Source organism: Cetorhinus maximus, chromosome 7 (assembly GCF_964194155.1).
Source record: "Cetorhinus maximus chromosome 7, sCetMax3.hap1.1, whole genome shotgun sequence".
In the NCBI taxonomy this organism is placed as follows: domain Eukaryota; kingdom Metazoa; phylum Chordata; class Chondrichthyes; order Lamniformes; family Cetorhinidae; genus Cetorhinus; species Cetorhinus maximus.
In genome coordinates, this window is record NC_135885.1 from 58,142,987 (window position 1) to 58,168,488 (window position 25,502).

Below are 25,502 nucleotides of genomic sequence, written 5' to 3' on the forward strand. Positions count from 1 at the left end.
TTGAGTGAATTTGTTGGTTTGTATTCTCTACCTTGCTAGTTGTTTTATTGGAAGCTGTTTGCTGGCTGCTGATTCTTTATTAGTAATTTTTGTACATCCTACATTTTTATCGCTACATTCCTTATTGGTTCCATGGTGATTTGTTGTTGTTTTAAGAAAATGAACTCAGATGCATGTGTGACACAGAATTATGCATGTGTGGCCAACTGCAAAGACTAGAATCTGATGGTCACAGACACAGACTGACACAAAACTTTTATGTATAGATCAGTTAAAAAGAAATGCTGTGTAATCTAACCTAAAAACCTAACAGTCATTTCAAGGTAAGAGTTAGTGAGCAGAAACACAGTATCAAGCATTTACTACTTCTGCATGTGAAGAGAGATTTTATGTAAATTGTGAGATTACAGCTATCAGGAAAGATTGAACAGGCTGGGAGTTTTTTCTTGAGAAAAGAGAAGACTTAAATAAGGCCTGATAGAAGTCTGTAAAATTCTGAATGGGCTGTGTAGTGAAAGGGTTAACAGAATGGATATGCTAATGAGTGATGTAGAAGATGATGTATCACTGACATCGGTCGGTCATGTCCTAGACTTTCGAGAGAGTTTGGAACACACCATGCTCAGGAGCAACATACCTACTCAATAACCTGTTTAGATGTAGTGTTAATAAACCAGTTTTAAGCAAGTACCAGAGTACATCTACAGTCTACCTAAGGGAAGATAGATCATGCATACCAGTAAGCAAGAACCACGTCAAGTATCTACAGATCAGAGGGACCATCCAAAACAGGTTGGACAGGGTAGATGCAGAGAGAATATTTCTCATGGGAGAATCCGAAACAAGGGGCCATATATACAAGATAGTTACTAATATGTCCAATAGGGAAATAAGAAGAAATTTCATTATGCAGAGATTGGGTAAAATTTGGAACTTGCTACCACGGGAAGTGGTTAAGGCAAATAGCTTAGATGCTTTCAAAAGGAAATTAGACAAGTACATGAGAGAAAAGTGAATAGAAAGATATGCTGAAATGCTGAGACGATAGAGATAGAATGGGAAGAGTCTCATGTGGAATATAAACGCCAGCATAAATTATTTTTGTCCATTTTTGTGCTGTACATTCTGCATAATTCTATGTAATATTTTAACACAATACAAAATTTTTAATTAACACTCCATCAAAATGGGGAAAGATTTTCCCATCCGCTCAGTGGTAACAGGAAGGGTTTGTAATTAAATTGGTCATGAAAACTGCCTCATTGCCACTCAATTCCTGCCTGCCTCCACCATACTCGAGTCCCCTTTTAGGTACCTACCTGACCTTATTGCTGCATTTAAAGGTAAGCTCTAATTGACATCAGGACATCGATGACATTATAACGGCCTACTGATCATCCCCCTTGGGTGCCCCACTCTATAAAGTCTGGAAGGGAAGAAAAGGAAGCCCTCTAAGCCCATCACAAACAAATGAATGAATTAATGATTGAATGAAAATGAGATCCAGGAGTTAAACTAGCCCTGACCTCAAAATGCAACACCCCCCACTCACCTAAAATCCCACCAATATCTCCCAGTCAAAAAATTAGCTGAGCAACATGATCTTTGACCTTCAATCTCAGCCTCCAACTTTCTGAGGTAAAGTGAAAAAGCACAGTAAACCTCAACAATCATTGTACTGAAAACTAATGTAAGTTAATGGCCATATTGTTGACTCTGATGTACAAATGTATAGGTGACTGGTCGTATAAGTGTACTGCAAATCGGACACTTTGGCCAGGATTTTATGGCCCTGCCGCGGAGTGTCTCCCCCTAGTGGATGTGGCGAGCCATTTAAATCTCCATTCAGTTCGGTGGGACTGTAATATCCCATCGGGCAGGAGGGGCCATAAAATCCTGGCCTTTGAAACATAGGATAAATTGCTATTGTTTTGTTAGACTCACCTCAACGTACAAAAGCGGAAATATTCCTATCTTATCTCCCAACATTCCTTCTGCCCAGTTGTCATCCACCCTCCTTATGACAGTCAAAATTTCATCCTGAAAGCAGAAAGGATATAGATGTTAAAACAGCTGAATTTCACAATTTTTAAAAAATGTAATGTAAACGAGGGTCAAGTATTGTAAAAATCCTGTTTCTTTTGATCCTTCAAAGACGCCCTTTCTTTGTCTCTTACTTGTCTAATTAGTATCACCTTTGAAAGCATCGCCTTTACTTTCTTCTTAATCTACATTGTTAACCTTCACCATCTCTTCTAATCCCAATGAAACGCTATTCCATTCCTAAACCTAGAAATTTATTTTTCTCTCCTTAACTTTTAACTCTATGAAGCCCAAACTGATCTAAGAGTTCAATGCTGTCCAAAAAGCATACAACTCTTCCTCTGCCTGAGCAGGTCACCAGAGCAAGATTGTCATTTAGTAGCTGGTTCCTTCCAACACTTTAAGGGCTGAATTTTCCCAGGCCCTTGGAGGCTTGGAGGTGGGTATGGGGACAAGGGGTGGGGGGGGGGGGGGGGGGTGTTGGAGTGGGGAGGGGAGGGGGTGGTGATGGGTGGTTTGAGGTAGGTTGGAGCAAGCAAATTCTGAAAGAAAAGCATTGGGTCAATTTACTGATAAATTCCAGCCTCTGGCTGCTTTCCCCAGGGATGTGCTGGGTCCGATGCCAGCAACTTGCCTGGCTGAGGTGGAATACCAATTAAGGTTACTGAGTGACTAATTATCAACAATTTTCAAACAATAGGGCAGTTTTGCCATGTTGTTCAAGCCCCTTGCTGTGTCAGCACCTGGCAACTAAGAGAAGGCAACTTTACAGCGGGAGGGTGGAGCTGTGTGAGAACTGAAGGAGTCTTAATGGTTACTGGCAGAAAATGGCGAGGCTGCTGCTTTCCCATGTTGCAGCCTTGCCATTGAGAGAGGATTTCCTGGAGTCAGATGTCTCTAATTGCCATGCGATTAATGCAGCGGCGTCTGATATTGATGGCACCTCCCATTACTTTGTGTGTCTAACAGGCCAATGTGCCGTGTCTCGTGTGTGGGTGAAGAGAGTTAGCATGCTTTCCAGTTTTGTGTGAGGGTTTGCTTTTCATTTTCAGCCCACACCGCTGGCTAGCAGCAATCTGAAGAAGACAGCCAAAGGTGCAAGTCTCTCTCAGTCAGTACATAGCCTCTCCATCAGAAAGTCCTCAGCTGTGCTCATCATGGCTACACCTAGAAACTGGGTTCCTTGTGGCCCCAGGCTAAAGCTTCAGAGGAGGTTTGGCCCCCAGACATGCAGGTTGCAGTCCCAAGGGCATGTGGACACGCCCAGGCACTTATGGCCCAAACACCCAGTTATGGGCAAGTAGCTCCACTGCCTTGTGGGTACCTCAGGAGGATTGAAAACTAAGGGAGTAAACCCTGACAAAAAGCCTGGAGTGAAGCCCAAAAGTGGACTGATGTCTAAATATGTCATCTTTCCTGCAACCAAGTTGGTGCCAAATGTGGTGCTTTGCATTCCTTTGGACTCAACCAGGGAGATCAAGAGGGGCACCCTGTCAATTGGGCTGCCCTGGGTCTCCATAAATTTTTCCCAGGCTTACATCCCAGAAAGGGCACTCCAATTTTGCTGAAGAGCATTAACACAATATAGGAGACAGCAGTTATCAGTGATAAGCCTGAATTGATTGGCATGGAGAACAGCTGCCATGGACTTTTGCTGATGGTGGGAGGGACCATCATATCTCACTGACCAGCAACTGCCCACGTCAAGTCAGGCTGCCCCTGACTGGTAAAGTGCTGACCTGCCACAGTCCATCTGCTTAAATGGGTGCTTGGAGCTTAGAGTCTCTGATCAACAAGTGGACAGAATCCATTGCACCAGGCAAATAAATGAAAAGAAAGAAGATGCCAACTCTTCAACTGGCAAGCTGGAACGTCAGGATCATGTGCACAGAACTGACAAGCAACTTGCAGCTGGTCGATAATGGTTGCTAGACAGCTATAATTGACACAGATCTTGATAGGGTGAACATCAACATAGCTTCCCTATGAGAGACCAGGCTCACCGAGAGCGGTGAAAGAAAAAAATTAATGTTCATCTGGCAGGAAAGAGTTCAGAGGAAATGTGTGAGCAAGGTGTCGACTTCGCTGTAGGACCCTCCCCACAAATGGTTCAGAACGTGCTCTCTCCATCCACCTCACAACTCAAACAGGACCAGTTAACCTCTTGGGTATTTATTCTCCAACACTGTGCTCCACTATAGAGGCAAAAGATCAGTTCTATGAGGAGCATGACACTGCTGCTATCAGTAGAATCCCTGTCAGAACATCTTTACCTACTGGGGGATTTCAACATAACAGTGGGCACAAACCATGAGGCATGGCCCTCCTGCTTCAGGTATTATGGCTTGGGAAAGATAAATGAGGACAGAGACCACTTGAACTTCTACCACAAGCTTTGTGTAACTAACATCTTCTTTCAGAACAAACCATGCCACAAGGTGTACACAAGGAGACATCCAAGATCAGGGCATTTGCACCAGCTGGAACTGATCATCGCCAGATGTGACTTTCTGAAAAACATTCTCATCACACACAGCTACCACAGCGCTGACTGTGATACCGATCACTCCCTGGTGTGCACCAAGGTTAGGATGCAATGCCTGAAATTTTTTCATTCAAAGCAGAAATGACTTCCTTATATAAATGTCAGCCATTCTGCCTACCCAGAAATAAACCAACAGTTCCTCAACTCGACTGAGCAGGTGCTCTCTGGCATTCCCACAGAGCGCAAAAGTGAAAGGAACATATTTCGAGACACCATCTACAATACCACATTCTCAACATATAGGAAGCAAGAGCGGAAAAGTGCTGACTGGCTTGAGGCTAACAACACTGTGATGGAACCTGTCACTGAAGCCAAGCGGTACACTCTCATTAATTACAAGAGAGATCTGGGTGGGAAGACTCAGAATGCACTAAGCACCTCTCGAAGTCATGTCCAACAGACTGCAAGACAGTGCACTAACGACTACTGGTTACAACTTTGCCAGAACATCCAGGTGTCCTTCAACACAGGTTATGCTAGAGGCATGTATGAAGGAATCAAAAAGGCAACAGGTCCATCAACAAAAAAATGGTTTCATTGAAAACAAAAGTTCTGATGGTCATCACTGATTGCAATAAATGGTTGGAGGAATGAGTGGAACACTACCTTGAGTTGTACTTCAGGGAGAGCATTGTCACCGAGGAAGCTCTAGACAGCATAGAAAGCCTGCCTGTCATGACAGACCTTGATATCGAATCCACAATAGAGCAGCTTTGCAAAGCTAACAACTCCTTTGCTGTTGGCTAAGATCCAAGTACCAATGCTATACAGCCTGAACTCGTCAAGCACAGGAAACTGGAACTCCTGCAGCATCCACACAGACTTCCCTGTCTCTGCTGGAGGGAGGGGATGGTGCCCCAGGGTACGCCTGATGCAAAGATTCAGATCCTGTACAAGAACAAGGGCGACTGCAGTAATTGCAATGACTATCGAGGCATCTTCCTGCTGAGCATTGTGGGAGAAGTATTTTCCTGTGTTGCCCTTGTCAGGCTGCACCTTGGCTGAACGCATCTCTCCCAAATTCCAGATCTACAACGGTCATGATCTTCTCAGTCCAGCAGCTGCAAGAGAAATGATGTGAATAACGGAGCCCCACTATATACGGCCTTCATTGATCTCACCAAGGCATTCGACAATGTGAGCAGAGGCAGTCTATTTAAGCTGCTGGAGAAAATTGGCTGCCCACTGAAGCTGCTCAATGAGATCGCCGCTTTCCATAGCAACATGATTGGTAAGGTCAGCTATGACAGGGCAACATCGGAACTCAGATCCACAGTGGGGTCAAACAGGTTTGAGTTCTGGCACCAACACTCTGGTACATTCTTCTCTTTGCTGCTATCATATGCTGCTGTCATATGCCATCTGGTCATTTACAGAGGGTGTCTATTTAATACCAGAATTGATGAGAAGTTCTTCAACCTTCCTCATCTGCGATCCAAGACAAAGCTGCACCGAGTCCTCATCAGGGAGTTGCTCTAGTCTGACAATGCTGCACTAACATTCCATACTGAGGAACACCTGCAACAGCAAATGGACAATCCCTCTCACATCTGTAAAGGGTTTTGTTTAACCATTAGCATCAGGAAGACAACTGTCATGGTCCAGGATGTTGCTACACCGCCATCTATCAGCATAGACAATGTGACGCTGGAGGTTGTTGATAGATTCACATATCTAGGCCCCACAATCGGCTGCAATCTGTCACTTGATGCTGGAGTCAACACATGCACCACAAAAGCTGCAGCTGTTATGTCCAAGCTGAGTAAGAGTGTGTGGAACATCAACAACCTGACTAGGAATACCAAACCGCAAGTCTACCAAGCTCGTGCATTCCACTGCAGTGCTGAGGTCTGGACAATATATGCCAAACAGGACAAAAGGCTGAACAGTTTCCACCTTCACTGTCTCAGACATATCATCGGCATCTCTTAGCAGGCCAAGGTCATCAACTCAGAGGTTCTGGTGCATGCTAATTCCATAAGCATGCACTCATTGCTAAGCCAATGACATCTGCGCTGGCTCAGCCATGTTCATTGGATGGATGATGGCTGTATACCCAAAGACTTTGTGTACGATGAATTGGCCACTGGGTCATGACCTTCTGGGTGTCGATACCTCTGCTACACAGACACCTGCAAGTGAGACGTGAAGATTAACATTGACACTGACAACTGGGAGACAGTCACTGATGGTTGTGACCTCTGGAGGCTGACTGTCTGGAAGGGCATTCGAAGAGACGAGCAGAAATGGAAAGCTCAGCTGGCTGAGAAGAGAGCCCAGAGAAACCAGAGGCCAGCAAATCATGCACCTTTTCAGTCTACTATCTTCCTCTGCAGCAAATGTAGCAGAAACAACCTTGCCAGAGTGGGGCTCCTGAGCCACACCAGGCAATGCTAAACACAGAGTTAACCATCAGGGTGCATGAAGGCTGCCATCACCATTACCTCCTGGCTACTTGCTCTCAGCAGCGCTCTTACTGGTGACATAGTCAGGGCTGCCTTGCAGTGGGCCACACTATTCACCTCCTGCCTCCAGAACCCACCAGCTGCACCTAACTGGCAAATGCGCAGGCAGCCTGCTAATTGGCCAATTCCCATAAGACTAAGCCATCAGATGTGCTGTGGCAGGGAGTGGGATTGGGACCCGGAAATAGCCGCATCTCCTGAATATTTTCAAAGTTGGTAAAAGTCAGCCGTAAGTCTCTGACCATTGTAACCTTTCTGGTTTCTCTCTTTAACATCAATAGTAGTTTTGTATTTGCTCATGTGCTTTATTCTTTTGTTCTTTCACTACAAGTAGCCATCCTGCACACACTTTCTCTTTCCTGCATCTTTACTATGTTGAAATTTGGACTCATCTCATTGTCTCCAACCCTCTTTCATTCTTTCCTGGGACTTCAAAACTATTGACCTCCGTAACTCTTTGTGTCATTCTTTCCTCATCTTTAGGCTGTTAAACCAATGTCACCCAAACACTACTTCCTTATATACCTTATGTCATTTAAACCTTGTTAGTGTCCTGCCCTGACAGCCATGGCTTTTCAGTAACATTCACAATTTTCATTCAGTTTTAGAGTGGTGTCGCATATGCCTTGCAATATACGTAGGATATTGAAGGATATACTTGCCTTGGAGGGCGTACAGTGAAGGTTCACTAGATTGATTCCTGGTATGAGACGATTGCCCTATGAAGACAGGCTGAGTAGAATGGGCCTATTCTGTCCACGTTTAGAAAAATGAGAGGTGATCTCATTAAAACATAAGATTCTGGGGAAGGTAGCAGTGTGATCTGACAGGGTAGGTTCAGAGAGGATGTTTCCCCTGGCTGGGGGGTCTAGAAAACTAGGAGGTGCTGTTTCAGGATAAGGAGGCGACCAGTTCAGATTGAGAGGAGGAGTAATTTCTTCGCTCAAGAAGGTTGTGAATCTATGGGATTCTGAACCTCAGAGAGTTGTGGATGCTCCGTTGTTGAGTATGGTATATTCAAGGATTTTTAACAAGTTCATGAGATGAGGTCATTTTCTATTATGGGGAGGTTGAGGGGGGAGTATATTGCTAATTATTTTTGATTTACGATACCCACATGTTAGTGTCTCCTTAAACTTGCTTGATTGCCTTTAGGGAGTTAGAGAGGAATTTTCCCTGAATTAGCTGAAGTTTTGATTTTCTTTCTTTGTGCTCCAGTAGATAATATAGTTAGGAAATGTACTTGTTGCACTGTTAATTTAATGAGGTGAACCTAATGGTCTTTCTCTGCTGTTCTTTTCCAATGGAGGAAATTCCACACTTATTGAAATCAAATTCAGCAATGAGCCACTTTTAAAAATGTATTTAATTTCTTTCTAATGATCTAAATTCACAATAGAAACTATTCATTATTTTGTAATTCAATTCCTACTTGCCCATTAAGCGGCTTTGGAAAACAAGAATAGCTTGGGAAGGGTGATAGACAGACAGATAACAGAGAGCATTGACATGCTGCAGAGAACATCAGAATGTTGCCCACTACATTGGAGATACTTTCGCATAGAGATGGGAAATGTTAACATAAAATAAGCAGGTCAGTGAGACCTAAAACCAATTTTAGGATTTTTAGCTGGCATTATTAAATTGGCACTATATAACCAGCATGATTTACTTCCAAACTGGCCACCAGCTGGTTTTTACTTGATTTTCCCAGCATCTGGCTGCAATATAACTTCAAGCCAACTTTGATTTAAGATGGTATGATTTATAAATATATAACACAATGATTATTGCTGAAAAAAGACATTTTGTCAAAGCTTTTCGTCTTGCACTCATCAGAACAATCACAAGAATATCAATGTCAGGGGAAGCAACAACTTTATATTGTATGAGAAGAGAGGCTGATTGGTTGGGATTTATAGGGTATCATTATGCTGCTGCACAATATATTCTGATATGATCCAAGGATGAAACATAAAAGTTTTTTTATGGAGTGAAACGTAACTTGAGTGGAATCAGAACTTCTTGGAGTCTGTGCACACAAAAGAACATAACCAAAAGTAGGAGCATAGTGTAAAGAGTGTAACCTTGATACCACTTTGAAACTTTGTGCAGAATTAAAGGTAGGCATATGTGAAACAAACTGATAGTGAAGCTTCTTCAGATATTTTGAAGTCAATGTGAAATGGTTAAAGAATTATCTCAGTAGATTGTTCAAATACTGATGTTGTCTCAAGAAACCAGTCATTTACAGCTCTGCTATGTGGCTATGTGTGCAAATTGTTATTTTAACTTATTCAAATTGACAATTGTTAGTCACGTTGGGCCTGACGTTTACACGAATACTAATACACATAGTTATTGAAATGCTGTTTACGTAATTTTAATCCTCTACCTGCAGACTCTCCCAATGTCAGAGGAAGGCCTGTACTGGCCAACAAAAACTGGCTTGGGGATGTATGCTGGTAAGCGGATCATATAACATGGGATACTAAGTAAGCTGAGTGATATTTGTTGATTTATTTTACCACTACCCCCAAAGTTTCTGTAAAACACAAGAGGACAAACACTTTACTTATCTAGCTTTTGAAGGTATACAAGCATCTTCTGTAGCAATAGAACATTAGTGTTACATTATTAAAAAATATCTTTGGTTATAGTGCTCTCCAATACCTCTAGAGGGTAGAGATGCATACCAGCTCAATATATGATAATGTACTGAGTAAATGTAAAACAGCGCTAGCTTTAAAATAAATGTTTGGTCCATCTGTTCAATAATTATTTTACCTTTGAGAAAGTCAAACAGTCCTTGTCTTGCTCTTTATCCTTTACTTCAAAGTCATAAAGTGCTTTGCCCTGAGGAGGCGGCTGTGGAAGTGGCTTGATGCATTGAATATAACTAGCTGGGAAAAAGCCATGGGTACCATTAAGCTCGCCATGATACCAGTTCTCATCCACCTTACGTCGTAGAATGATGAGGTCACCTTTGCAGAATCTGAGATCACCAGGTTCCTTCCCTTCATAGTTGTAGAGGGCCTTAGCACATGGTAACTGTGGAATGCTCTGAAACCCAAAGCACAGCAATGATTAATATTTACTACAGATGCACAGTAAATAGATACTTTCACACTAAATACAGTTTCATACTTGGTATTGAATTCCAATCTCCAAAAATTATTTTTATTTTTCTAAAACCTTTCCATTTAACTGGTTTTGCTGGAATGTAATCAAATTGGTGCTTATATCACAATAGAGTTTACCATGGCAATAAGTTAATTTTACTCTCAAAATTCTGAGCTATCTTGAATCTCCATTGAAAGTAATGATTTCAAATAATACACCATATGAGCCACTCTGCATCAGAGATCTGAATTAGGAATCTCTCACACCGGTAATCTGGCTCCAATTCAACAAAAAATATGAAGTGAAGTAAATTGGATTCTATTATTCTAAGGTTTTGTATTGCTAAATTGTTGCTTTTCACTGACAAGTGTAGCTCACTTGTATCCTCATTAAATGGCACAAGTGACTGAAGTGACTGTCTGAGGTTATCAATGTGCAGAGTAACTACTGCCAACTCCTCTGAACTGTGACAACAACCAGAAGAAAGGAAACAGCTGGTCCATGTTTCTTTCTGTCTGATTTTCTCTCCGACCAATATAACTGCATAGTTAAAAAGGAAAAGAAAATCCTGAAAATCTGAAATTAGAACATAGAAGATTCTGGAAGTACACAGCAGGCCCAGCAGTATCTGAAAGAAATAAAAAGAAAACATTTAAACATTAACCTATTTTTTCTCTTTTCAGCTGCTGAGCTACACTGCTGTGTATTTTCAGCATCTACTCCTCTTATTTCATACTGTATCTTTAACCTGATTTCTGTTCTGAATCATGTCCAAAATGAACCATGGTCTGAAGCAAAGCATAATGCAATGTTAATATCATGTGCATGATGTCAGCATCATGTTTAAATGTATTTTGTGGATTCAGAATTGGAAGCAGAATCAATCCAGATTATGGAACCAGAGGCTGAATTATATCAGGCACCATGATCCCTGCTTAATCCAGCCAAAATGTCAGGGGCAGAGGATCCTGCCCTGAGGAAGAATGGCTGCCCCAAAGCATTAATAGGCTGAAGGCAAGATTTTTGCCCCTTAAGTACAGGAAACCTCACCTCAGAGAGCTGACAGCTAATCAGAAGTTCATAGCTCTCAAGTGTCAGCAGCACCACATTCGCCACTGTCAGTACTGGGTGCAGGGCTTGACGAGGTGTTCAAAAATGGATCTTCCCCTCCCCTCCCCTTTCAGCATTCCAGAGAGAGGACCATGACATCCTGCTCCAATCCTCAGTAACTCCCAACACCCCCTCCCTTTCTTACAGTGCTCGTCCATGCAAGAACAAGACAGGCAACACCTGTCCTTTTACCTGCTCCCTTCTCATCACCCAAGGCTCCTAACACTCCTTCCAAGTATAATGGTGATTCACTTGTGCTTCTTTCAATTTAGCGTGCTCACTGCTTATGATGTGGTCACCTCTACATAGAATCATAGTATAGTTACAGCTAAGAAGGAAGCCATTCATCCCTTTGTATCTGTGCTGGCTCTCTGTAAGAGCAAGTCACTTAGTACCACTTCCCTGCCTTTTCTCCACAGCCCTGCAAATGTTTCCTCTTCAGATAATGATCCGATTCTCTTTTGAAAGCTATGATTGAAAGTGCCTCCACCACACACTCCAGCAGTGCATTCCAGATCCTAACCACTCGCTATTGCTTCTTTTGCCAATCACTTAAACTGGAGTCACCTGGTTCTCGATCTATCTACCAATGGAAACAGTTTCTTCCCATCTCCTCTGTTCAGACCCCTCATGATTTTGAACACCTCTATTAAATCTCCTCTCAACCTCTCTTATCCAAAGAGACCAAACGCAGACTGGGCGACAGCTTTGTGGAGCAATTCTACTCAATCCACAAGCGTAATCCTGAGCTCCAGTCGCCTCCCATTTTAATTCTCCATGTTGCTTCCACTCTGACCTTTCTGCCCTTGGCATTCTGCAAGTATTTCAATGAGGTTCAATGCAAATTCAAGGAACAGCACCTCGTCATTCAACTGAGCACTTTACAGCCTTCTGGACTCAACGTTGAGTTTGACAGTCAGCTGTGGCTCAGTTGGTAGCACTCTTGTCTCAGACTTGGAGCTTTGTGAGATAAAGTCCCAATCTATGGCATGAGTATTAAAAATCAAGACTGACACTCAGTGTAGACTCGAGAGACTGCTGCACTATCGGAGGTGCTATCTTTCAGGTAAGACATTAAACTGAGGCCCCATTTGCCTGCTGGCTTGGATGTAAAAGATCCCATAACACTATTTTGAAGAAGAGCAGGGGAGTTATCCCTGGTGTTCTGACCAATAGTTATCCCTCAATCAACATCACAAAAACAGGTTACCTGGTCATTATCACATTGTTATTTTTGGAAGATTGCTGACCACGAATTAACTGCCACATTTCCTACATTACAACAATGACCATACTTAAAAAGTGGTTCATTTGCTGTAGAGCGCCTTATGACATCTGGTGGTCATGAAAAGTGCTATATAAATGAAAGTCTTTCTATTTCTCTTTTTAACACATTTAGATCACCGCCTCTATTCCCATTTTATTTCCTTTTCCTTTGCTGGTTTGGGTTTTTTCTCAGCTGTATTTGTTGACACCACAACTCTAAAGCGAGTACTTCCTGCACATGTGCAGCAGCAGTGATGTCAGTGACATCCTAGGAAGCTGCCTGCATCAAAGATGGCACCATTCATTGTCAGTGTCAGGTCAGTGTCTGCCTCAGTGACAGAGCCCCTCCCATTCCTTTCTGTAAATATTACTATTACAATGGGACATTTTATGATCTCAGACCAATGTTTGATCTTCTCCAACTGTGAGGGGAACTGCTGAATACAAACTGTAGGTGCATGATCTTGCATTCTGTTACTGCATGTTGGACCACTGGGGGAGAGTGCCTGGTCTGGAGTGGACCGCAGATGTGGCCAGTAATAGGAGCAGGATTGCTGGCTAAATGTAGTTTCAGACATTGTCATCTTCTTTTGGCAAGCAGTAGAAAAATATCATAACTAGTGTGACAGCAACATATTAATTTAACATACCATGGCTTGCTGAGGGTACAGTTGGAATATTATGTGCAGTGTTGTACCTTTTATAACATTAAGGATACTTATGCATTGAAAACTTTTTAAAAAGTGATGACCTGATTCTATCTTAAATTGCAAGGTCAGTTTCACAGAAGTAAATGCGTTATGATTGGAGAAAAGAAGATTAGGATAATATAATGTATATGTGCAATTTAACCTGGACTCCGAACCTGAGCCAGAAAATATGACTGCAAAATTAACAAGTCACAACTAAGACTAGGGATTAAAAGAAATCATCCTCACCGTGTAGTGGATTTTTTAGAATACTGAATTGACCAAAATAACTGGGTAACTCTCTGGGTAGGAGTGAAATTTGTGGCTGCAAACATAATTATAGTTTGAGATAGTCTAATTATTTCCAGGACACAGCAGTTCCTGGGCTGCTGGGAACATGGACATGCCATTTCTCGTATTCGAAGGATTATAGTATTGGCCTATTTTGGCCTACATTTCATGGATTGGGAATAAATGTTTACTACAAAACCAATCGCCAGGTAAACAGAGACTGGCAAAGATTTGTGATAAATCTCAACACTCACCTTTCAGTGACATGAGTCAAGGGAGAATACTTTTATGAATGGGGAGCTGAATGAGAGGCTCGCAACTAGTGACCAAAGCAAAAACTTGTGAATTTTTTTTTATTGCAATGAAATGCTAATCTCTATCTCTAACCTGAAGTAATTCAAACTGGAGCAGCCTGGCTGATTTTACAAATCATCTAGTTTGACTAAATTTCAGAACTTTGGAGTTCACTGACCTTAAAGAAAAATGGGATATGGAATGGGGATAATGTGCACAGAGTTCATCCGCTTTCCCTTCATAACTTCAGTGGAAACCATGAAGAAATTGTGTAAACTGCTGCTGTATGTGTTGTTTCTCCAGAGGTTTTGCTGAAGTTACCGTGGGGAAACCGGTACGATGAACAACAATTCATCTAAATGGATCCGTACAACACGTGAAACATTTACCAATTTCTGCCCTAACATATCTAACACGTAAAAGTGGATTGATATTTAGTCAGCCTCAGAGTACAACTCTGCATCAATGAATTGGTTTAGTGGCATCTTCTTTCGTAACTAAGTTTTCAATAAATGATAATAATGGCTTACAGCAGTCATCTGCCGTATCACATCACAAACCCATTCAAACCATGATTAAAGAGACGTATTATTTCAACAGTGTAACAGAATAGACTTAATTAATTCTCATGAATTATGAGAACTCACATTATCCATCATAGATGTGGATGAATGGAACTACAGTTCTAGCATAGTCAATATGACATTAGCGACAATTTACCAGCAATTTAACTCAGTCTAAGATGACCGAAGATCGTTCTGCATCTCCTCATGTTGCAATGGTTGAGGTGAAATGCATGATTTATGAGGGGGTGCGGTGAAGTAGAGAAGAAAGGGCACAGGTTTGTTGCTTGTTTCAGTGGCAAACCAAATCAGCACCTGTGTGAGACCTTTTAAAATAGATTTGATTCATCCCAGTGCCATTTCAGAGTTGATAATCTCAATAGTTTGAGGTGAAGATCTATTTGCCTGTATAAATACAGTGGTAGAGAAGCTGAAATTCCATTCACCTGTGAATGACAGAACGAAAGTGCCAGCGTCAGAGACTATGTGCAACTCGGACAGTTTTTCAGGTCCTTGTCCTTTTTCAGAAACGTGCTGGGCTAAGAGCATCTGTGTTATTCTGAATCAAGTAAAACATAGCCAACCAGTATAATTTAACAAATTTTCAACCTACATTTGAAATGCCCAGTACAACGATAAGAGACCTTTCAATTTATCCCACTGAGTAGGGTTTAGCCTTTCTTTAAACAATTGCACAAATTGACTTTGGCTTTTGGATGGGAATACCCAACAGGTAACAGACGGCACCCGAAGTTCCCTGCAGGCTTCCATCTGATTCTGGATCATCTTAAAGAATAATGTCAGATCCAAAATATATATTTTTGTTTTGCATCACTTTTGTACTATAGATTACTACTTTTTCAGCAGGACACCATTTGAAATCTCCTTAGAAAGAAAGGCTGAATAACAACAATGATGTCTTGTGACATTTTTTGGAATCAGATTCATGTCACTGTCACATTAAATCATGGCACCACACTCTGCTCAGAGAGACAGAGAAGATAGGAATCTGGGATTGGCAGCCTGACAGCTAAAAGCAATATTTCTAAGGAAGACCACTAATTTAAACTTGGATTTTACATTCTTATTGTCTTAATTTCAACCAGCTGGCTAGCTATTTATTTATCCCCACAAGGAACTGTGGAGTATGGCATTAATGTGAAGTTTGATTGCATACTTCAACAACTTGCCCTCAAGCAATTTATTTCTATATCAGCAATCCAAGATTAATGTTCAGTGAAATAATTTGGAAGATTGCTCCACAAGGGTACCGTTGAAAAGCTAGAAATGTTGGTGCTGAATTACCTTGATCCTATTGTGAAAATTTACACCAATTTCATTAACAATCTTGCCATTGGAAATTTGCACTAGAATTTCCTACAAAGATAATTTCCTACACGAAAACCTAAAAACCAGTGTAAAGCAAGTGCAAGTTTAGTGTGACCAATAGGATCACCAGGAAACTTGGTAGAACACTATGCAAATATGGCACACATGCCATTTTTCATACCAATGGTTGGGAGATGATGGTTTGTCACAAACTGTTTTTCTACGTAGAAATGCAGAATATAGAAAATGTATAGTACAGAAAGAGACCATTCATTCCATCATGTCTGTGCTGTCTGAAAAGAGCTATCCAGCCTAATCCCACTTTCAAGCTCTTGGTCTGTAGCCCCGTAGGTTATGGTACTTTAAATGTATATCCAAGTATTTTTTAAATGCGACAAGGGTTTCTGCCTCTACCACCCCTTCAGGCAGTGAGTTCTAGATGCTCCCTCACCACTCCACAACCCTCTGGTGAAAGCACTTCCTCTCAACTGCCCTCTAATCTTTGTATCTATTACATTAACTCTCCGCCCTCTGATTATTGACCTAACAGAAATAAGTCCTTCCTATTCACTTTATCTAAACCCTTCCTAGTTTTATACACCTTAATTAAATACCTCCTTAGCTTCCTCTATTCCAATATTTCCTCACATCTAAAATTCTCCATTCCTGGCAACATCCTTGTAAATCTCTTCTCTAGTGCAATCATATCTTTCCTGCAAAGTGGTGACTAGAATTGTATGCAGTACTCTAGCTGTGGTCTAACTAGGGTTTTATACAGTTCTAGTATATTCCCTCTGCACTTAAACTCTGACTTGGCCATTAAATGTAAGTATCCCATATGTATTCTTAACTTATCAACCTGTCCTGCTACTTCCAAGGTCCCTTGTTCCTCTAAGCTTCTTGGTATCCTGCCATGTATTGTGTATTCCATTGCTTTGTTTGCCATCTCCAAATATACTACCTCACACTTCTTTTGACTGAATTCCATTTGCCACTTTTCTGATGCCTGTCCACTGATATCTTCCTGCAGTCTACAGTTTTCTTCCTCACTATCAACCACACAGCCAATTTTCATATCATCTGCTAACTTCTTAATCATGCCCACTCTCTCTATTTTTAAAAATGCTTTATTCAGTGTGTTGCCAGTGCCTGAACAGCATCTTCATGTAACAGAGAGATGTCCACTAAGAAGTGGATTGGAAGAAGCAAGCCTGGCAGGAAGAGGACCTGTAAGATTAATAAAGATCAGAAAGGACCATTGCTTTGGGATCAAGAAAAGCCAAGTCTTCATGAATCATGAGTCGTGGCACCTGGAGGGAAGTAGCACAGGCATCAAGTGTCACCTCTGACTCCCAGGACCTTGGACCAGTGTAGAAAAAAGTTTAACAAGCTGACCACAGCTGGCAAGATAAGTCAAATGCCACAATCTCCCTTTAAAAAAAGAGAAATAAATAAGTGAATAATATAATTAAGTAATTAATTAAAACACATTAAGGATGGCAGGACTGGTGATATGTCAAGGTTGCAGCATATGGGAGCTCCTGGATGCCAGTGTGATCCAGGGCAAGCACATCTGCAGTAAGTCTTTGTGGCTAGACGAGCTTTGGCTCAGAGTCAGTGAGCTGGAAGCTGAGCTGCAGAAACTGCGATAAATCAGGGAGAGGGAAAGTTGCCTGGATGCTTTGTACCAGGAGGCAGTCACACCACTTAGGATAGGGTCTTCTGATTTGGTCAGTAATCAGGGACAGGAGGGTATGACTGTGAGTGAGGCAGGTAAGGGGACCCAGAGGGCAGGAGCCTCAGACTTTGCAATTGTCCAATAGGTTTGAGGTTCTCTCAGCTTGTTTGGGTGAGAGTGGAGGCTGCAGGATGGATGAGCAAACTGGCCATAGCACTGTGATACAGGAAGCCATTCACATGGGGGGAGCAAAAAAGAATGGAGCGGTAGTAGGGGGCAGTGTAGTGAGGGGGATTGACACTATTCTCTGCAGAAAAGAGCGAGAGTCCAGAAGGCTAGATTGTCTGCCTGGTGCCAGGGTTCAGGACTTTTGCTGAGGACTGGAGAGGATCTTGCAGTGGGAGGGGGAGGATACCGTTGTCTTGGTCCATGTAGGTACCAATGACGTGGGTAGAACTAGGAAAGAGATTCTGCATAGAGAGTATGAGGAACTAGGTACTAAATTGAAAAGCAGAACCTCAAAAGGTAATAATCTCTGGGTTATTACCTGAGTCATATGCAAATTGGTATAGGGCAAATAAGATTGGAGAAATGAATGGATGGCTCAAAGACTGGTATGGGAGAAGTGGGTTGTGGTTCATGGGGCACTGGCACCAGTATTGGGGAAAGTGGGATCTGTACCATTGGGACGATCTACACCTGAACCTGCCAGCCACAAAACTAGGGAAGTAGAAAGGGTTCTAAACTAATTAGTGGGGGCAAGGGATCAAATTTGAGAAGATGTGGTAAACCAGAGTGGAGACAAGGTAAGAGAGGAAGGTTTAATATGGGAAATGATAAACAGAACGTGACAGGAAAGGATAGGTAATACAAATCTGAGAAAAACAGCAGTCAAGTTTAGAGGTTACAAACATAGTAAAAGGACTAAACTAAAGGCTCTGTAAATGAATACACCGTAGCACTCGAAACAAAACGGATGAACTGGTCACACAAACAGAAATAAAAAAGTAAGATCTGATAGTCATTACAGAGACATGGCTTCAGGATGACATAGATTAGGACCTGGGTGTTGAAGGGTACATGGCTTTTAGAAAGGACAGGAAGCTAGGAAAAGGTGGAGGGGTGGTTTTGCTAATTAATGATGATATTAGGTCATCCCTCTTTAATGCGCTAAGTTCAGGAAAACAGGATGTAGAAGCGGTGTGGGTTGAGATGAGAAATGATAAAGGTAAGAAGTCACTTTTGGGGGTGGCCCTGTAAATGTAATGACATGGTAGGACAGAGTACAAAGGAAGAGATAATGGGAGCTTGTCAGAAAGAAACAGCAATAATCATGGGGATTTTAATCTACATATAGATTGGAAAAATCAAATGGGCAAAGGTAGCCTAGGTGAGGAGTTGATAGAATGTTTTCAGGATAGTTTCTTAGAACAGCACATTCTGGAGCTAACCAGAGAGCAGGCTATATTAGTCCTGGTATTGTGCAATGAGATAGGTTATTGATAACCTTATAGTGCTGGCACCCCTGGGTAGCAGTGATCACAATATGATTGAATTTTACATTCAGTTTAAGGGAGAGAGAGTGGGTCCAAGACAAGTATTTTAAACTTAAATAAGGGCAATTATGTGAGAATGAAAGCAGAGCTAGCTGAAGTAAACTGACAAATGAGGTTAAGGCATAGGTCAATAGAGCTGCAGCGGTAGACATTTAAAGGGATATTTCAGAACACACAGAATAGATACATTCCAGTGAGAAAGAAAAGTTCCAAGGGGAGGACCCACCATCCATGATTAATTAAAAAAAGGTAAAGACAGTATTAAACTTAAAGAAAAAGTATATAATTGCGCAAAGACAGGTGGCAGGTCAGAAGACGAGACAGAAAAAAACCCAGCAAAGAACGACAAAAAGATTACTAAGGAGGGAAAAATCAGAGGACGAGAGAAAGCTAGCTAGAAATATAAAGACAGAGAGTAAGAATTTCTATAGATACTTAAATAAGAAGAGTTAACAAAGTGAGTGTTAGTCCAAGAGAAAGAATCTCTGGGGAATTAATAATGGAAAATAAAGGGATGGCAAATGAATCGAACAGGTATTTTCCATCGGTCTTCACTATAGAGGATACAAGTAACATCGCAAAAATAGCTATAAATCAGTAATTGGAAGGGATGGAGGAACTCAGAAAAATTACATCACCAGGGAAGCCACCACTCAGAAAATTGTTGGAGTTGCAAGATGACAAATTCCTGGGTCCTGATGGACTTCATCCTAGGGTCTTAAAAGAAGTGGCTAGTGAAATAGTTGATACGTTGGTTTTAATTTTCCAAAATTCCCTGGATTCAAAGAAGGTGCCATCAGGTTTGAAGATAGCTAATATAACTCCTTTATTCAAAAAGGGAGGGAGACAGAAAGCAGGCTAGTTAACTTAACATCTATCATAAGGAAAATTTTGGAAGCTATTATTTAAGGTGTTGTGGCACGGCACTTGGAAAAATTCATCGTAATCAGGCAGAGTCAACATGTTTTTGTGAAAGGGAAATCTTGTTTAACCATTTCATTGGCGTTGTTTGAAGGAATCACGTGCTATAGATAAAGGGGAACCAGTAATGTATTGTATTTAGATTTCCAGAAGGCATTTAATCAGGTGCCACATCAAAGGTTATTGTAGAAAATAAAAGCTCATGGTGTAGAGGCTAACATATTGACATGGAAAGAAGATTGGCTAGCTAACAGGAAACAGAGGGTAGCCATAAATGGGTTTTCTTCTGGTTGGCGGGATGTAATGAGTGGTGTGCCACAGGGATCAGTGCTGGGGACTCAACTTTTTACATTTCATATAAATGACTTGGATGACGGGACTGGAGGTATGGTTGCTAAATTTGTTGATGATAAAAAGATAGGTAGGAAAGTAAGTTGTGAAGAGGACATAAGGAGGCTACAAAGGGACATAGATAGGTTGAGCGAGTGGGCAAAGATCTGGCAAATGGAGTACAATGTGGGAAAATGCGAAATTGTCCATTTTGGCAGGAAGAATAAAAAAGCATATTATCTAAATGGCAAGAGATTGCAGAGCTCTGAGATTCCAAGGGATCCAGTCCTAGTGCATGAATCACAAAAGGCCAGTGTTCAGGTACAGTAGGTAATTAGGAAACTTAATAGAATGCTCTCGTTTATTGCGAGAGGAATTAAATACAAAAGTAGGGAGGTTATGCTTCAGTTGTACAGGATACTGGTGAGACTACATTTGGAGTACTGTGTACAGCATTGGTCTCCTTATTTAAGGAAGGATGCAAATGTATTAGAAGCAGTTCAGAGAAGGATAACTAGACTAATATCAAGAGTGGGTGGGTTGTCTTATGAAGAGGCGACTTGATTGAAACATATAAGATCCTGAGGGATCTTGACAGGGTGGGTGTGGATAGGATGTTTCCTCTTGTGGGAGAATCTATGATTAGGGGTCACTGTTTAAACATAAGGGGTCGCCCATTTAAAACGGAGATGAAATTTTTTCTCTCAAAGGGTAGTGAGTCTTTGGAACTCCCTTCCTGAAAAGACAGTGGCAGCAGAGTCTTTGGATGTTTTCAAGGCAGAGGTAGACAGATTCTTGTTATACAAGGAGGTGAACGGTTATCAGGGCTAGGTGGGAAGTTACAGTCAGAGCAGCCATGATCTTATTGAATGGCAGAGCAGACTCAAACAGCCGAGTGGCCTACTCCTGCTCCTAACTCGTATGTTCATTTGTATGTTCTTCCTCGCCTACCCTGGGCACCACCACACTCCAATCTCTCTTAAAGCATCAGTCACACACTTCACACTACACTCAGCTAAGGGACATCTCTATCACCAAATCATAACCGCAACCAACTACTGCCCACTCCATGGAAGTTCAGATTGCAGTTTGTGCAACATTGGTTTTCAGATTATACTTTGAATTGTGCCTTACAGCCTCTGATTAAGGTGATGCAACAGAGATTCCAGGATTTTGTGGCTGCCATCATACAAGATATCCAACTGATGACTAAGGCCACAGACTTAGGGTCAAGTAGAAGGGCAGTGATTGTAGTCCAAGTGCCTGATGCTGCTGGCTCTCAGCACCATCCAACACCCTTTCAGTCAATGCATTTTAGATTGTAACAACTCGCGTATCAATGAAAATGACTCTGCTTCTTTTGCTAATCACCTTCAATCTGTCTCCTCTGGTTACCAACCTTTTTGCCACTGGGAACAGTTTTTCTTTATTAACTGACAAAACTGTTCATAATTTGGAACACCTCTATCAAATCTCCTCTTAACTTTATCTTCCCTAAGCAGAACAATCTCAACTTCTCCTGTCTCTCCACATACCTGAATTTTTCACCATTGGTACCATTACTGTAAATCTCCACACCCTCCCTAATACCTTGGCATCTTTCTTAAAGTGTGCTTTTCAGAATTGAACAAAATATTCCAGGTGAGGCCTAACCAGTGTTTTATAAAGGTTTAGCATTACTTCCTTGTTTCTGTACTTTTTCAATAATTTGTTCTACCATCTTCAAAGATCTGTGTGCATATATCACCAGGTGTCTCTATTCTGGCTGGTGGCTTCCTGAGGAACAATCTCAGACACACCTCCTCCAACACATCCTGACATAACGTACACTGCCTGTACAAACTCCAGTGGTTGAGCGGTGTTCTTGGACAGTGTACTGACGTCATGAGCCACCTACGCAGGGGATAGCCCTCGTCACCCAGCAGCCAACCATCTAGCCGAGCCGGAGCACTGAAGACCCCCGGCACCTGAGAGTGTCTGAGGATGTAGGCATCGTGGGAGCTGCCTGGGAATCTTGCACAGACTTGTAAAATCTGCATCCTGTGATCGCACACTATCTGCACGTTCATGGAGTGGAAGCCCTTCCTGTTGACAAAGGCACCGGGCTCACCTGCTGGCGCCTTGATGGCCACATGTGTGCAGTCTATTGCACCCTGTACGTGGGGGAAGCCAGCAATGTCTGCGAAGCCTCTAGCTCACTGTGTCTGGCTTGCCTGGTCCCAACAGTACTGCATGAAGGTCAATGCACCCCTGAACAGAGCATCTGTAACCTGCTTGACACAAGTGTAGACAGCTGATTAAAGATCACCCACCAACCCCGGGAAGGAGCCAGAGGCATAGAAGTTGAGGGCAGCTGTGACCTTCAGAGCCACTGGCATGGGGTGTCCACCCACACAGTTAGCATAGATCTCAGGGCCAATCATCTGACAGATATAGTTGACTGTCTCCCTTGAGAGATGGAGCCTCCTTCGGCGCTGCACCTCAGACATATTGAGGTAGCTGCTTCGTCGCCTGTATACTCTGGCAGCAGAATAGTGGTGTCTTCTGCGGCCCCTTCCGCCTTTGGCTACCTCTTAGCCCTACACCCCTTGACCCTGCGCCTCTCCTCCCAAAGGTGGCTCCCCTGGAGGCTGAATGTGCACTCCTGGCCTCCTACCCCTTCTAGCTCTCCCTTTCTCCTCAGAGGAGGTGCCTCCAGTGGAGAGTTCAGCTCCCATTCCCAGGCTAAGGGAAGGCTTCCTGAAACCTGCAGGCCCAAAAATGATTCCTCACTGCAAAGTACTGACTTGAAGATTGTGAGTCCAGTCCAAGCAGTTGATATACATTTTGAAGTATTGCAGATCACACAGACAAGTATCAGTAACTTTAAAAAATCAATATTTGACAGAGCACACTCCCGACCCCACTGAGCCCTCTTATCCTGCCCGTGGATGAGGTTTATACAAATGTATCCTACCCGCCTGCCCATTGCGCTTGTGCGCTGACCCGAAGATTGCATGGGTGCCGAAAAATTGCCGTCGATTGGCGCCTCAAGGGGCTCGTTAATTAATGGCAGGTGCACACTGGAGATCATCGCATGCCTGCCCAATGAAATATTGCGATTGGCGTGTGGTGACATCGGGATGCTCGCCCGACGTCACCGCGTGTCATTTTACGCGTCGGCGTGCGGGTCCCACCCCCGCACGCCAACGGGAAAATTCTGCCCTTTGTTTGTTTATTTGGGGGAATTTACAGGCTATTCAACAGCTTCCAACTGCTATAAAAGGGTTTGAGAATTCCGTTCATAAAGTGGATAATGGGTGAGAAGGATGAGGGATAGGGTGGGTGGGACAGTTAAATTGATCAGAAAGTTTAAATTTCAGATTGTAAGGCCTTCCTAAATACATCTCAACCTTCACCACTGATTCCAACAAAACAGAGGCGGCCCTTTTAACCTGCCCACTCCAGCCTCATCCTGCTGCTGTCCCCACCAGTGGCAGGCCTGTCTCCAGGCCAATAATGGCCATGGCTGCCAGAAAATCCCATTTCCCTGGCAGCCTGGTGACAGAGGCACTGTCGCAATGGCAGGATTAGTCCCGCTTCCCAATTCCCGCCTCCAAGATGAAAATCTGGCCCTGTGTGTTTGTGTCATAATATGACTTGATACATGAAGTGAAAGACAAGGAAGTTACAATCAACTCTACATTATCTGAGCTCAGAAGATAAATTTGTTTCAGAATTCATCTTTTTTTAATTCATACCCTCCAATAATGACATTTACTTTTATTTTACGGTTCATTTCTAGCCTTTCTAGTCCTCCTTTAAAGCCATGTATCTCTTACAGTCAATAGCTGGCTTTAGCTGGTTTCCACAGGAGCAGGCAAAAAAGGCAGCTGCCTGCCACAACAAACTGAAACACCAGTCTCATCTAAAATAATTTTGTTTGAGCCTTAAGCATCTGACATGGAGTTATCGTAAATGATCAGGCAAGTTATGCCTGGGTAATTTAAACTGGCAGAAAATAATACAGTGAAGGTGTCATTCTGCCTCTTTCAGAAGGTGAAACAGTGCAAAAATAACTTTACAACATTAACCTTACAAAACTCACATCAAGAACTTCATAAGAGTGACAAATAGATTGGTTACGAATAGATTTTACTCTGAATATGTTTCTTCATAAAACACAGAATTGAAACGGCGAGTAACATCCACTCATGCTAAACGTCAAAAAACTCTATCACGCCAGTACATAAAAACCTTCTCATTATAGCCAGAGTTTGCATTGAGATGATATGAATTTAAGTTGTTGTTATTGGTCCAATAGTTTACACATTTTTTCTGATTAGGAACATAAAAGATTTTTACACAGTAACAGCTGTTTCCTGCTTTCAGTTTCAAATGCAAAGACAGGCTTGCCCCCGTGCTGTAAACGCGGAACAATTATATGATATATTGCCTCTTAACAACAATACCTGATAAATCACTGGGCGAGCTAAACTCTGCTGGAGAAGTTATTCTTTTGTTTTGGATTCGTTTCCCACTTTCTGAATATTGCCAAGATTTAAAAAAAAAATTGACATGAAGTTTTCCCATTTTCTCTCTGCTCATAGTTACCGCTCCATGCCACGTATGAATATCAGACCATGATACAAATGGAACCCCTGCGTCTCTCTGAACAATATTGCTCAAAATGCATGTAGGGCATCCAGAGTTCACTCTCTCCCTTTCCTCACTCACACATTACAGGGAAACACTTGATGTCTGCTGGTAGCTTCCCCACAGAGCCACGGATAAAATCAGAAATTCAGCATCGTCAGGTAAAATCTGGGTACAAAATATTAATGACTGGAATGAATTTTCTACCAGGAGGTGTTTTAAAATTATTGTTGGTGCTGGAATGGGAATATTAGGGTTGAGGAGGTGTGAGCTGAGATGAGCGTTTCTCATCCCTGACTGTGCTTATGTATTACAAAAACAAAAATGCTGGAAAAACTCAGCAGGCCTGACAGCATCTGTGGAGAGAAAGGCAGAGTTAACGTTTCGAGTCCGTATGACTCTTCTTCAGAGCTCATGTGCTTATGTTTTGTTGCTCTAGCAGTGTACCTGTTTCACAGCTTTTGATATTGCTGTTGTCAGGACACTGGGCTCAATCTTAGCTGTTGGATAGCTTATCAGCAGAGCACACCTGCAGACATCCCATCCCAGCAGAGCACACCCGCAGACATCCCATCCCAGCAGAGCACACCAGCAGCCAGGTCAGTGCCAGCAGAGTGCACTGGCAGCCAGCCCATCCTAGCAGTGTGCACTGGCAGCCAGCCCA

The 25,502-nt window shown here is 42.3% G+C and overlaps 1 protein-coding gene across 2 annotated transcripts in view; it reads right to left on the minus strand.

Annotated features, from left to right (window-relative positions):
• Window positions 1-25,502, minus strand: part of LOC144682810 (E3 ubiquitin-protein ligase SH3RF3-like) — a 411,417-nt gene that overhangs the window by 109,676 nt on the left and 276,239 nt on the right. For both annotated transcript variants that reach the window (XM_078545553.1, XM_078545551.1), the window contains exons 2-3: window positions 9,841-10,116; window positions 1,945-2,040 (exon numbers count right to left, since the gene is read on the minus strand). In XM_078545553.1, the coding sequence (XP_078401679.1) occupies window positions 1,945-2,040; window positions 9,841-10,116 (372 nt within the window). The remainder of the gene's footprint in view (window positions 1-1,944; window positions 2,041-9,840; window positions 10,117-25,502) is intronic.